Raw genomic sequence first — 15,275 nt, 5'->3', positions numbered from 1 at the left:
TGTTTTTACCCCCATCTTTATCTCGAAACATTAGCTCCCCTGGCACCGTCTGTATGTGAAGCTTCTATTCAAAGCATAAAGGCATGCCAGGTGGCCGACAGGCAACCCTAGACAGGTCAGTTTGAGAAGACCTTTGTTCATTCTGTTTTTTTTCCTGGCTTTCTGCAGGAAGACAAACAAGATGACCAACAGTCATAACAAGTATTAAAATGCAACCCCTCCCACCATGAAACCGCAATACAAAAAAAAATTGTAATTTAGCAGAAATGTAAGAAATTAAGAAACACACCATAAAAATGCAAATACAATCTGATTCGTACACCAAAATATTAATCACACGGTAGTACAATGCACGGATTTTCACAGAATCTACAGAAGTACATTTGAGGATTACTAGCTTTCTTCTCCAGCTCTAAATATGGAAGTAGTAATTACATCTATTTTCTTTTAAATCCAGACTTTTGGGAAGCATGTACATTTTAGCCGGCTTCCGCCTGTGCCCCCCAGGGTCTTGAACTCTGAACTAGAAATCCACATAAATGACATTTAATGTTATAACCCTATAGAGAGGTATTTTAGTGGTAAAAATCTATTTTCAGATTTAATTGTATGTATCTTTGAAAATTTATTAGACATTATTGGCCCCTGGTACCTGGATACTCAAGTCTAATGCCCATTGCCTTGGGATACAGCAGCAAAGGGCTTTCGTAAAGGAAAGCAGTACAATGGAATACATTCATGAGCAGTTCTCCCCTTTGAAACTATTGTATGGAAGAGGCAGCTGAAGGAAAAGGCGAAGCAGCCACTGGAGGGCCTTCACAAGCTTTCACTGAAAAGAAAACTAATGCTAATTTCACAGATCTACAGAAGGTGGATTGCCCCCTGCAGTAGCATCCTTTGGTCAGGGGCTTGCAGTGTGTTGCATTTAACAGCAATTGTGGTATAACAAGCTCATAATAAGGTAGCAAACCCAATAAGGAAATGTAATATCCTCCCTGCCATCCATGGCCATAACAGAACAAACAAAAAGCACATAATCCTGAACAAAAACTGTGAAAAGTACAGTGGCCTTAACAGAATGATTAAGGCTGCCATCCTAAGGACATTTGTCCTAGAGTAAGTCCCACTGAGATCAATGGGACTTAGTTTGCAGTAAGCATACTTAAGGTTGCACTTTTAAGTTACAATGGACACATTCTCTTTTAATAACATCAGGTCAAACTCAAATCCATGTTCATAACAGGAGTCAAAAGGTTTACATTTCAACCAGTTAAGATCCATTTTTCTTTTCCATTTCCATCTAGCCTCTGAGCCCCTCGAGAGTCCTTATTCATAACAATAAATGCATAGCAGCTACTAAGATCTTATAAAACAAGCTAAGCTAATAGCATTAGCTAATAGCTAATATTCTCCACGGATCGTAAACGCCAAAAGAACAATATATCTTACCTACTTTTTGAAAACTAAGGAGCTGGCTTCCCACAGGGAAGGTGCCAACATCGAAAAGGCCCTGTTTCATATAGATACCACGTTAGTCTCCAAAGACAGTGACACCCAAGGGCAAGGATTCTGAAGAGCACAATGACAGTTAACGTATCCATAGCTTTTGATTTGAACACTGCCATCCTAAGCAGAGTTACACCTTTCTAAGACCACTGAAGTCAACAGGCTTAGAAGGATGCAACTCCGCCTAGGATGGCACTTTTAGACACAAATGTTACAATCCATGTAAAGCTCAGCACTTTTAAGAAGTCACATCAATTTCCCTGAGCACCAGCTAAGGCAAAAACCAGACCCTCTCAAAAAGTGGAAGAAAATGTATTCTCTTTACCTTGCATTTTCCCCTGACCTAAGCCAATGAGATCCTTATTCATCAGCTTATGGGTCCCAAAGTCTGCCCTAAGCCTGAGCAAGGTATTTTAAATCACAAGCCTGAAACCAGACAGCCAAGACCTGTAGTTACTGAGAAAACTGAGATGGGGAAGGAGTCTGGAATTTTTTAGTGTAGGTCTCAAGTGGCCAATGACTGTCATCTTTCTTTTTCCATCACGTTCTTCAAATTGCATTCAAGGAAAGCCACCAGAGTCATCTATACATCTTGAATGACTCGTCCTGACTCTTGTTTGAATTATCAATGGTTTTTCTCACATTATTTTACCATGTGGGCTTCTGGATTTTTCCCCTCTCACCCACGTGATTTATTTAAAATATTTATATCCCATCTCATCTCCTTAGGCTCCAGACAACTAACAAAGTAACACGTTGTGAGGACACAAACACAACGTAATAGTCTGTTTAACACGATAAAAACAAGGCACAAGTTAACTCACCCAGGTTGAAAATGCAGCCAAATCATTCTACCCAATCAAATGCCCTCTGGAATAAAACCACCTTTCTAAATGGAGTGAGTGAAGATGCCCTCCACACTCCCTCTGGTAAGCCATGGCAAAGTATTGGACCCAGCTCAGAAAAAGGCTGTGACAATCCTAGGAGACAGCATCCTAAGGAATCACAGAATCATAGACTTGGAAGGGACCACCAGGGTCATCTAGTCCAGCCCCCTGCGCAATGCAGGAAATTCTGAACTACCCCCCCACACCCCCAGTGACCCATACTTCATGCCCAAAGATGGCCAAGGTGCCCTCCCTCTCATGTTCTGCCTAAGGTTGTAGAATCAGCACTGCTGACAGATGGCCATCTAGTCTCTGCTTAAAAACCTCCAGGGAAGGAGAGCTTACCACCTCCCAAGGAAGCCTGTTCCACTGAGGAACCACTCTAACTGTTAGAAAATTCTTCCTAATGTCTAGACGGAAACTCTTTTGATTTAATTTCAACCTGTTGGTTCTGGTCCGACCTTCTGGGGCAACAGAAAGCAACTCAGCACCATCCCACATTTGATAGCCCTTCAAGTACCTGAAGATGGTTATCATATCCCCTCTCCGACTTCTCCTCTTCAGGCTAAACATACCCAGCTCCTTCAACCTTTCCTCACAGAACTTGGTCTCCAGACTCCTCGCCATCTTTGTTGCCCTCCTGTGGACACGTTCCAGCTTGTCTATATCCTTCTTAAATTTTGGTGACCAAAACTGAACACAACACTCTAGGTGAGGAGCAAAGCAATACCATCACTTCATGTGATCTGGACACTATACTTTTGTTGATACAGCCCAAGATTCCATTTGCCTTTTTAGCTACTGCAACACACTGCTGACTCATGTTCAGTGCTTGATCTACTAAGACCCTAAGATCCTTTTTGCACACTAATGCTAAGACAAGTCTCCCCCATCCTATAATTATGCATTTGATTTTTCCTACCTAAATTCAGAACTTTGCATTTATCTCTGTTGAAATGCATTTTGTTTGTTTTATCCCAATCCTCCAGCCTGTCAAGGTCATCCTGTATCCTGGCTCTGTCTTCTACCGTATTTGCTACCCCTCCCAATTTAGTATCATCTGCAAATTTAATAAGCATCCCCTCTATTCTTTCATCCAAATCATTATAAAGATGTTGAACAACACAGGGCCTAGGACAGATCCCTGAGGCACTCCATTAGTCACTCCTCTTGAAGTGGATGAGGAACCATTAAGCACTCTTTGGGTGTGATCTGTCAACCAGTTACAGATCCACCTAACAGTAATAGGATCTAGATCACATTTTCCCAATTTGTCGACAAGAATATTATGGGGAACCTTATCAAAAGCCTGAACAATTAGAACCTTCATTTTGAGGAGTAGAAGAAGAAGCACAAACAGACAAGAAACCAAGTTCACATTGTACACAGCTGTTTCAAACCTATGTGATTTCCAAGTTCAGAAAGCAGGGCCTCACAAGATCCATGGCAATAGGGATTTGGGCTGCAGTACTTTCTGCACGGCAGGTGAAAAATAGTCACAAAGTACTTCTACATTAAAAAAATGCAACATAACAACATTGATTTTTTAAATTTATCAAAAGATATGCAGATTTTATTGAATATACCCCATTGGAAAAGGCAAGCAAAAGTGAATCTGCCTCAAGACAAGATACAAGGTAACTTCATTCAGTAGTACTGGCAGACGTGAGGACAAGTAACTTTGATTATAGCACAACATCCATTATAACTCTACTTTAATTTTTACATATTTATATCTGCAATATTCTTTCAGACCCCTCCTGTAAAAAATCATTTGTGAACTACTTTGGAGGCTAAAGCCAGGAGAACAGATGTTGACAAAATTACCCGTTAATACTTTTGCTTTTATATTAGAACAGTTAAACTATGCAGCCTGTTATAAACTGTATATTCACTTCAACTGGGATCCAAAGGAGGAATACTCAAGCAGGAGATATGAACAAGAATAGCCAGAGCTTTGCTTTTGGTCTGGGCTGCAGAATTTCTCCCTGCTGAGGAAACGGGCTGACTTCTATATTGCATGGCCGCGTCTCTGTTTCGGGCACTGGGAAACTGCTGTGGTGAAACCAAACACAGAATGCCAACCGAGCACAACGTTTTCTTAGCCTGCCCATTTCCCTTCTATAGACTAGTGGATTCCAAACAAAGAGTCAGAAGCTTTGACAAAAAAGTGCAGTTGTGCAAAATCTTGGATAAATGGGCAACCCGAAGAAGAGGGAGACCTAGAAAATGATTTGGCATCTCTACAGGTAGAAACTGGCATGCTCTTCACCCATCCACAGGAAGGCTGTGAAAGGCTACACTGCCAAGAAAGAGAAAGCACAGCCCCGATAACTGCACAACATAGTCAGTGTTAGTAGTGTGCCTGACACTGATATGCTATCAAATAAAGGATTCTGGAGACCTGCTCCTCTAAGAACTGAGACATCCCAAAATGGACTGATTACATGCGACCAACAAGTCCTTTTTTGTGCAGTTGCAGGTGAAAGTAAGAGCAAGTTGGCCTGCCGAGTTAATGGATTTTAAAAAATATATATAGATCTGTGTTTTCATACTCAGGAGCCATCATTGACAAGGAGGCCACTGATTAAAAGTTATCATTCCACTGCCTTCCTGAGGGATTCAGCTGCACAGCTGTGTGCATCTTGTACTTCTGCAGGAGCTCCTGGGCCTTTTGTTCATCTTGGAAAGAGCTCTCGCCGTACTCTGCTCTGAGCCATTCTCTAAACTGGAAGAAAGGAAAACAAAGGTACCAACCTAAGTTGTAGAAACAGAGCTGGAGTAGGCATAACTTAGAGGAAGACAGCTGTGATTAAATTACAACAGCAACCATGACTTGCAACAATGCATTGAGTGGGAGAGATATGGATGAATGAATGAAGGAGCAGCTCTGCTTGACCAGCCCAATCTTCCATCTAGTCCAGCATCCTATTTCTCATAGTGGCCAGCCAGATGCTCCAAGAAGGCCTACGAGGGAGGACATGGAAGGCACTTCCCACTGTTGTTGCCACCCAGCACTACTATTCAGGGGGATATTGCCTCTGAACATGGAGTTTTGATTTATGGAGGTTTCATTTATTCATCGTCTTCAATAGTCATCGATGGGCCTGTCCTCCACGAACTAGTCTAAGTCCCTCTTAAAGCTAACTAGCCGTGTGGACACCACCACATCCCTTGGTAGAGAATTCTACAAGCCAGTTCCTCTTTAAATGATTTGCAGTGGTGGGAGTTGGTGGGCTGGGATGAATGTTTCTTTCTCTCCAATTTGCTGCTCTCTCTGTATTCCAGGTGCTTTTTGCTCATTTGACCAGGAAATCCATCTTTACAGCACTGACGGATGTGAAAGTGGCAGGCAAGATGGTTTCAGAGGAAGAACAGTAGATAGGGAAAGGGCCACATACACCCCTACACACACACACACACACATGCTTCTCTGCATATCAGCAGCAAATGCTGAGTTGGGAATTCCTGATATTTGCTACCAAACTTGTCCCAGGCATATTCTTCCTAAGTAAGCAACTACCCCATTAACATGGTTGCTACCACAAGGGGGTGTTTTTTTTTGTGTGTGTTTTTTTAAAAAGAACAGCTTGTTGTAAAATGCTAGATTTGGTTTAAAAAATAAAAACTCAGGCTCAGTTTTCTGGGGAAAAATAAATACATTAAGTTTAGTAGTGTAAATTGGCTACTAAATGTTACAGCTAAAATACAGCAAAGTGGTGAATTTGCGTCGAAACTGAATCATGAATGCGGAGTTCTTTCTTTACTTGAGTTATGTGATTTTAATCTAGGAAATTTGAATTTGCCTAACCCAGGAAAAAACCCTCGCCTCTTTTTAATAGAAGCCCATTATATAAAAAAATTTTTTTACATAACTTTTGGAACTTTGGCATTGGGGCAACGTGACATGCCTAAACACCTAATATATCATTTGTTTTGGTTCTTTTTAGGTTTTACACTGGTCAAGAAAGGGATGTTGGTCTCTGAAAGAAATACAAACACCATAGGTGGTTATCACACACAAACTTGCAGTATCCCTCAGTTTTGAAGGTTTGGGCATACGTAAAGTTACACCCTGACCTGGATAGCCCAGGGTAGCCTCATCTTGTCAGATTTCAGAAGCTAAGTGGGGTCGGCCCTGGCAAGCATTGGGATGGGAAACCTCCAAGGAATACCAGGGTCATGATGAGGAGGCAGGTAATGGCAAACAACCTCTTGCCTTGAAAACCCCACCAGGGGTCGCCATAAGTCAGGTGTGACTTAATGGCAAAACAAAAAGTTACAAATCGGCTTGAACACCTTGAGTGTGATTCTTGAGGAGCAGGTGCTCACAGAGGTGGGCCTTTCCCTTCCCCATCAGCCCTCGAAGTCTATACTGGGGGCCGGCAGACCACTGCGTGGACAGACTGCTGTACAAAGGGGTTTGGAGGGGGGGGGGGAAAGTAATTTAAAAAGAGTTCTGAAATAGTGGACCCTGGCTGTAAGAGTGGATATCCTTGGTTGAAGCAGTTCCTTTTGAAAGCTATTTGGCAGCTCATACAGCAGGCAAAAGCAGCTGCTATTTTCACTCCCAAAACTGTGCATCTGGACAAGAGGCAGCACCGTACCACACTGATCATTTATAATATTAAGCTGCCCTATAATTTATAAATATCGTAAGTAAATAGTAGTCTAATGTGAGCAACACTTATTGATTCAGACATTTATACCCTGCTTTTCTCCCCAATAGGGGCCCAAAGTGGCTTACAACATTGTTCTCGCCTCCTCCATTTTACTGTCACAACACAACCCTGCGAGCTTGAGAGAGAGTGACTGGCCCAAAGTCAGCCACTGTGTTTCCAAGGCAGACTGGGGATTTGAACCTAAGTCTCTCATATCCTACTCTGGCTCTAAACAGGACACAAAACTGCATTTATTTTACATGCTGAGGGCTACATGAGGGCTCGGGCAACAGCGATAAGCCATGCTCATCCAAGAAAATACCAATAAAAACCAGTTACAATGGCAAAACACTGCAAGGAAGGGATGCTTCATCTCATCATCAGCGATGCTGCAAACTTCATCCAGAAGATGCCCATGACAGTGGACACATCATGTTTGTAAGCTACTCTGTATGTGTGTGTATCATTTAAATCAGTAAGACCCATTTGATGTTGGAGAGGCAAGCTCTCTGCAGTGAAGCCACAACCCGAAGGAAAAAAGATACATGTCACCTCTAGATCATAAGAGTTATGGGAGTGCTTTCACTTCTTAGAATATCTTTTTTACAAGCTAGCATAGCATGTTCCTGTCCATGAAAGTGGCAGATTCTCCTCCTACATGGAGTTTGAAAAAGACACATACATATACACACTATTACCTCAGGAAAGCTTTTTGCATAATAGAACAATTACACCTTTTTAGAACAATTAAACCTTTTTAGCTCAGACCTGAAATGACTGTAAGGCTCAAAATAAGGAGGCCAGAGACAAGATTGGAAAGTCCCTCTGTGTTCTATTGTGTAAGGGCAGTTAGATTCTCATTTACCCAAGTTTTGGAGAAAGCCAGGAAATATTAAGCTTTTGAGATAAATACATGAATAAATATTGCCTCAAATGCATAATGAACATGACTCAGATACAACAAGCCATGGTTTGGCACTACGCTAATAAGCAGTCTGGATCCCCAAACTCTTTACTTCATTTGTGCACAGCAATGTATTCAAAGACTTCTGCTTATGCAGCAAGCCAGAGATCGTTGCTGAATCTGAGCCACAAGCTACAGCTCCTTGGTTGTAAGGAGTAGGGCAAAACACAGTTTGTGGTTAAAGCACAATGACGTTATGCTTTGCCATGAAAGTAGAAGTAGCACCATGTGCTAGGCGGAAGCCAGAGGATCTCCCGGATTTGTTCCTGGCACAACAAACCATGATTTGTTGTTCTAGCTGAATGATGCTTTAACTTCCTCTACATTATTTGCTCCAATGATTTGCTCTTCTGGTATGGCTTCTTTGAGGGGCTCTATGAACTTACTGATTTTGTAAAGTTTTTGGCTACTGAGGTAATCAGCAGGCCAGATTTTATATATATATATATATATATATATATATATATATATATATATATATATATATATATATATATATATATATATATATATATGTGTGTGTGTGTGTGTGTGTGTGTGTGTGTACGTACGTGCGTATAACTGCAGAGTTTGAGGGGTTGCTTTATATTTAATAATAATTAAGTTCTGTCAAGTCACACCCAAGTTTGCAGATGACATCAAATTATTTAGAGTGGTTAAAACAAAAACGGACTGTGAAGAGCCCCAAAAGAATATCTCCAAACTGGAGGAATGGACATTAAAACGGCAAATGAGATTCAATGTGAGCAAGCGTAAAGTGATACATACTGGGGCAAAAAATTTCAACTTCATATATACACTGATGGGATCTGTGCTGGCAGTGACAGACCAAGAAAGGGATCTTGGGGTGGTAGTGGATAGCTCGATGAAGATGTCAACCTAGTATGTGGAGATGTCAACCTAGTGTGTGGCTTTTGTGAAAAAGACAAATTCCATGCTGACAAGGAATAAATAATAAAACTGCTGCTATCATACTGCCCTTGTACAAATCTATGGTGAGACCACGCTCGAAAAACTGTGTACAGTTCTTGTCACCACACCTAAAAAAGGATACTGCAGAGCTTGAGAAGGTGCAAAAAAGAGCAACCAAAATGATCAGATCAACTGCCCTATGAGGAGCAGTTAAAACAGGGCTGTTTAGCTTAGAAAGAAGGTGGTTAAGGGGAGACATGATAGAGGTCTATAAAATTATGCATGGTATGGAGAGAGTGGACAGGGAGAAGCTTTCCTCCCCCTCTCATAATACCAGAACGTGAGGTCATCTGCTGAAGCTGGAGGGTGAAAGACTCAATACAGATAAAAGGAAGTATTTCTTCACACAACACATAGTTAAATTGTGGAACTCCCTGCCCCAAGATGTGGTGATGGCTGTCAACTTGGAAGGCTTTAAGAGGGGAGTGGACATGTTCATGGAGGATAGGGATACTAGTCAAAATGAATACTAGTCATGATGCATCCTATTCTCTCCAGTATCAGAGGAGCATGCCTATTATATTAGGTACTGCGGAACACAGGCAGGATGCAGCTGCAGTCGTCTTGTTTGTGGGCTTCCTAGAGGCACCTGGTTGGCCACTCTGTGAACAGACTGCTGGATGTGATGGGCCTTGGTCTGATCCAGCATGGCTTTTCTTATGTTGTTAACTGACTTATGGCGAGCCTCATGGGGTTTTCAAGGCAAGAGATGAGCAGAGATGATTTGTCATTGCCTGCCTCTATGTAGCAACCCTGATTTTCCTTGGTGGTCTCCCATCCAAGAACTAACCATAGCCAGCTTCTAAGCTTTGACAAGCTCAAGGGCTGATGTTTTATGTTTAGATATTACATATTTTACAGTGGCTGACTGTAAACTGCTTTGAACAGGGGGGAAGTAATACACAAACACTAGGTGAGGACCAATGGGGAAAAAATATTGTACAGCCTCATTTGTAACATTCATCTTAGAGAACATCAGAAAATTCAGAAAACTGGATAAACAGGTTGTTTACAGCAGATTTACAGTTAGAGTGTTGGTTAACTGAGGGACAGTTCACAAGTGGACAACTGGACAGTTGTGGGAGTATCATGCCATGAACTTAATCCCCAGGTGCATGTGGGCCCAATTCAGATCAAGACCATGGTGTACAGGAGGAGGGGGCCTAAGAATTTATACTATTGGTTAGAAGTTGGCGTTGAGACCACAAGAGTCTTCTACTTACATGAACAACATCATTTTTCTCAAACTCCTCTAGCTGCCGCTGGAATCCAGTGTTAGGATTGGCACATGATCTCGATACGCGCACAACAGACAATGCATCCTCCCAGCCAAAGTCAGTGATAGTCATGATGTAGGCCACAACCAATGTGGCACTTCTGGAAACACCAGCAAGGCTGAATCACCACCCAAATGCAAACAGATAGAAACATAAAATCAAAATAAGTCATGCAGCATAACTCCAGGATCAGCAGCTTTCAAGGCAAGGCACATTTGCTAAAATATTTTTAGGTTCAGGGCTAAACAATGTGTTCTTTTAGAAACAAGACAGTCTGCTTGCCAGCAAAGCAGCTGATGAGATTTAGTCAAAATGCCAGTTCTTGGACAAGTTAAAATACCTTGTGTTGTTTTAGTCTCCAGGCACACACGATAAATAAATGTCAGTTTTACAACTTGCATGACTAACCAATGTACTAGACAGATAGACCCAGGCTGGGAATTGTACTTTAGTGAAGCTGCCCTTCTAAGAAAATAACACTTTCCAGGACTCTATGGGAAGAGGGAATGCCTGATAAACCAATTTAAGTACAATAAAGGCCAGCATGAAAAAGGAATCTGAATCATGTGACATTAAGGAATGCAACCATGCCAAGGTATTTCAAATTATGTTTTGGCTTAGTCCATCTGCTAAAACAGCAGAATCCAGTTCTGCTCAGGAGTCAAGGCCTGGGAACATTATCCCTTCATACTATGGGTTAATTTTCCTGATTATCCCTTTCTTCCTACCATCTGTTAAACATACATGATGGTACCCTCACCTTTGGTAAGAGCTGCCATATATTGGGAATTTCACCCAAACTGTATCATCCCAACTGCACTGGGACAGACCGGTCATTTGGCTTACATGGAAGTCTCCCAGTGAATCACTAACCTAGAGGTCCACTGGTGGCCAGGTATGTGTGTGTGTTAAGTGCCATCAAGTCGCTTCCGACTCATGGCGACCCTATGAATGAAAGTCCTCCAAAATGTCCTATCTTTGACAGCCTTGCCCAGATCTTGCAAATTGAAGACTGTGGCTTCCTTTATTGAGTCAATCCATCTCTTGTTGGGTCTTCCTCTTTTCCTGCTGCCCTCAACTTTTCCTAGCATGACTATCTTTTCCAGTGACTCTTTTCCTAGCATGACTTTTCCTAGCATGACTGTCTTTTCCAGTGACTCAGTCGTCTCATGTATACACATGGCCAGGTATACACATAGCCAAACCCCAGATACTCTGCCAGCACCTCAGGCAACACTTGGTTCAGCTCAATGGCAATAGTAATCAGTGCCAGCTCTCCCTTGTCTCCTGAACTGCTGTCAGTTTGAAAGAGGAAGCAATAGATGAGCTAATGCCTATTACAGGCATTGCTGAGCTGAGCAACCCCTGCAGCCCTGGCTTGCAGTGCCACAAGGACCACTCAGCATGGCCCACACCAGGGCCACCACTCCTCCGATGGAACTTTAAACCTCTCCCTGGGAGTGATGTGAAAAAGGGGGGCATTAATTCAGCACCAGAAGCTACAGTAAACAAAATCTATGCAAAGCCTTAAGTGTCTCCCTAGATCTGCTCTACAAGCTCTTGGAATTGCTTCAGACAAATCTGGCCTGCAGGTCACTAGCCCTTCTGAATTAAACAAAGATATTTAAAAAGTCCAGTCTTACTGCTACAGGTAGGGTCATCGTTCTTTGATATCTATAACTATCACAAGACCAAGAAACACAGATTTCTTGTTTATAATAAGATTTAATTTTTTTTACAGTCAAGTATACTCTAACTATAAAGAGAGACATATGTTTATTGTTTATATTAATCTATGTAATACATTGATATGAAAAACAGTAGAATGTTGGGCACAAACTGTTGCGAAACGCACTGCTGTGTCCAATCCAGGAATCAGCAGGCAGAGAAGGGAAGCAATTCCTAGGATAGCTATGGAGTTAATCCTTGAGACACCCGTTGCCATTGACAACTTAGACACTGACTTTGGGAAGGGAAGATGAGGTCACGGTGGGGACTGGAAGGGATGAGAGGAGCAAAGCGTGTTGAGATGAGGAAAAGCTGTGCTGCAACCTAATGGGACTTAACCTTTCCCCTACCTTCCTGGTGCTTCAAGCCATAGCCTGATTTCACTTCCCATCAGCTGTGGGAAGTGACATTCTATCATATCCCCTCCAGGCCCACATGAACCTGTGAAGCTGCCTTATACTGAATCAGAGCCTTGCTCCGTCATCAGACCCTTGGTCCATCAAAGTCAGCATTATCTACTCAGACTCACAGTGGGTCTCCAGGCTCCCAGGCTGAGGTCCTTCATAACACCTCCAACCAGATCCTTTAACTGGAAATGTTGAGGATTGAACCTGGGACCTTCGGCATGCCAAGCAGATACCTTGTGCTTTGGCTTCTTCCCTATGGCTCAGCTCTGCCTCCCTTCTGTCAAGCAGGAACTGCCACCACAGCTTTTATTTATTTATAATCTTTCTAACCCTCCTTTTTGACTAAGGACTTGAGGCCAAGTGGGAACCACCACTGAAATCATAAGTCAACCTTTCCCACCCATGAATTTTCACAGGCCTAGAATTAAGAAACAGTACTACTGAAATAATCAATTTAGAATAGTCTGAAATACGTACCAGTGGACAAGACAGCTTTCACCTCTAAGCCGGCACTTGTGGATAAATTCAATACTTTCTTTGAAGTGTCTGGCTCTAAACAGCAGAGGGGGGGGGGGAGATGTAGTAAAAGCCACAGTGGTGGGGACTGAGGTTTGAAAGTCACTTAATAGGCTTCTGAAAGTTATAAGACTGAAAAGTTGTTTAATATCAGTATTTCACATAGAGGTGAGAACAGGCAGGGGCAGGATTCAGCACCCCTCACTCACATCAGCTGTTTTTGTCTTAAATTCTCTTGTAGATATGAATTGTTTTAAATTCCCATTTCGATATGAATGGGTTGGTGCAAGAATACCTGTGAATTTGCCATCATGACCTGCCTGGACCCCAAAATTTTCACAGACTTTTTCTAGGTGATCATTACAATAACCCTATGAAACAGGACAGTTTTTTGTGTATGTTTGTATGAGTGTGTCCCTATACAATAGATGGGAGCTGAGGTCAAATGAAAGTAGCTTCCCTATGACTAGCCCCAATGAGTTCAGAGCTGTGCCGTGCTGATCTGAACCACACGGCGAACTCAAACTAGAACTAGGGCTTCCTGGCACGTAGAACATGCTCTTCAGCATTAAATCACACGGACCTATTTAAAGCATGCAATGACTATAATAGACAGACAGCCTCTTGTTTTTAGTCAATGTTAATCATTGTTTTTAGCAGTTGGAAAATACCTACACTTTTAAAACTAGCAACTTCTATAAATTTAAGCCAGGCTACAAGTTAGTTTTGGAGACGATGCACAATTGTTATTGAACTGCCTGTCCAAGAAGAACCAGATTAGTCTTTCAGGATTTAAAGGGTATGTGTGAAGTGTTTTGAAAACCTTGGTTGTTTGGGTAAAACCAACTAGTCACTGGCAACCACATGAGCACACGAAGCAGCCTTATACTGAATTAAACCATTAGTCTGTCAAGGCTAGCATTGACTACTCTGATCAGCAGCTGCTCTGCAAAGTTTCAGGTAGAGCTCTTTTGCATCACCTACCTGTGTGTAAAGTGCTGTTAAGTCACAGCTGACGTATGGCAACCCCATAGGGTTTTCAAGGCAAGAGATGTTTGCAGGTGGTTTGCCATTGCTTGCCTCCATATGGGCTGAGAGAGTTCTGAGAGAACTGCGACTGGCCCAAGGTCACCCAGCAGGCTTCATGTGGAGTGGTGGGGAATCGAACCCGGTTCTCCAGATAAGAGTCCATCTGCTCTTAACCGCTACACAACACTGCTCTACATCACCTACTACCAGCTCCTTTTTTCTTGAGATGCCAGGGATTGGACCTAGGACCTAGCGCATGGGAATCAGATGCTTTGGCACTGAGCCACAGCTCCTCCACCAAGCTACTGGCAATCTACAATCATGTGTGACTGGCAGTGCAATCCTAAGAACACTTTCTTGGGAGCAAGCCCCATTGAATAGACCTGCAGGATTCTGAATAGACTTGCTTAGGATAGCAAGATGTTCCCTGGGCTTACCTTTACAGTGCATCTGTAATTTATGTGTCTAATGTGACTTGGGGAATGGGAGAAAGAATGAGATTAGCACTATTTTTCACTTCTGAGTGGAGGCTTTGGGGTATATTTGCATCAACTGAGCTATTCTGGCCTCATCCTAGCTGGGGCCACTTAGTTTCTGGTAGGGCTGCCAGGAGTCCCCCCCCCGGGCCCCCGGCTGGGGATGGGGGGCTGCAGGGTTGCCAAATCTCCTGGAGATTTAGGCCTGGAGCATGGGGTGGATAGGGACCTAAGTGGGGTACAAAGCCACTGAGTCCACCCTCCAAAGCATCCATTTCCCCCAGGGGTAGACTGGAGATGAATCCCCAGGATCCCCAGGCCCCACCTGGAGGTTGGCATCCCTAGTTTCTGGTATAACTGAACCTTCAACGGGGGGGGGCTGTGGCTCAGTGGAAGAGCATCTGCTCGACATGCAGAAGGTTCCAAGTACAATCCTAAGATTTTCAGTTAAAGATGAAGCAGTAGGTAGTATGAAACACCTCAACCTGAAATCTTGGAGAGCCGTTGCCAGTCTAGTTAGACAATATTGACCTTGATGGATCAATGGTCTGATCAGTATGAGGCAGCTTCATGTGTGGTCATGTGGAACTTAACTTCAAAAATCAGATTTTATTAAGATTTTGGGGGTTCAAACAAGCCCAACGGTGATAATAAGCTGAAGAAAGAGCCCCATGCTTGATGCGTTGTTAACCCACTTGGCTTTAGTTACCCCGGGAACCATTTGAGATTATTTATACACAAGCCCACTTGTTCACCCGTGAAGTGAGGGAACCTAATGGTCTAAAACCTAATGGTCTAGAACTAAACACTGCCCCTCACCCTTTTCCTCCTTCACTGTATTCTTATACTTTA

General features: G+C 42.7%; 1 protein-coding gene across 1 annotated transcript in view; it reads right to left on the bottom strand.

Moving 5' to 3' along the window:
• Positions 1–4,905: 4,905 nt before the first annotated feature.
• Positions 4,906–15,275, bottom strand: part of DUSP22 (dual specificity phosphatase 22) — a 50,013-nt gene continuing 39,643 nt past the window's right edge. Inside the window, 3 exon segments of the mRNA XM_056854976.1 lie at positions 4,906–5,121; positions 10,214–10,385; positions 12,880–12,954. Of these exon segments, the coding sequence (XP_056710954.1) occupies positions 4,906–5,121; positions 10,214–10,385; positions 12,880–12,954 (463 nt within the window).

The sequence above is a fragment of the Euleptes europaea genome, chromosome 8, assembly GCF_029931775.1.
Source record: "Euleptes europaea isolate rEulEur1 chromosome 8, rEulEur1.hap1, whole genome shotgun sequence".
In the NCBI taxonomy this organism is placed as follows: Eukaryota; Metazoa; Chordata; class Lepidosauria; order Squamata; family Sphaerodactylidae; genus Euleptes; species Euleptes europaea.
The sequence above is the reverse complement of the archived record's forward strand: the minus strand, read 5'-3'. Positions and strand labels throughout refer to the sequence as shown.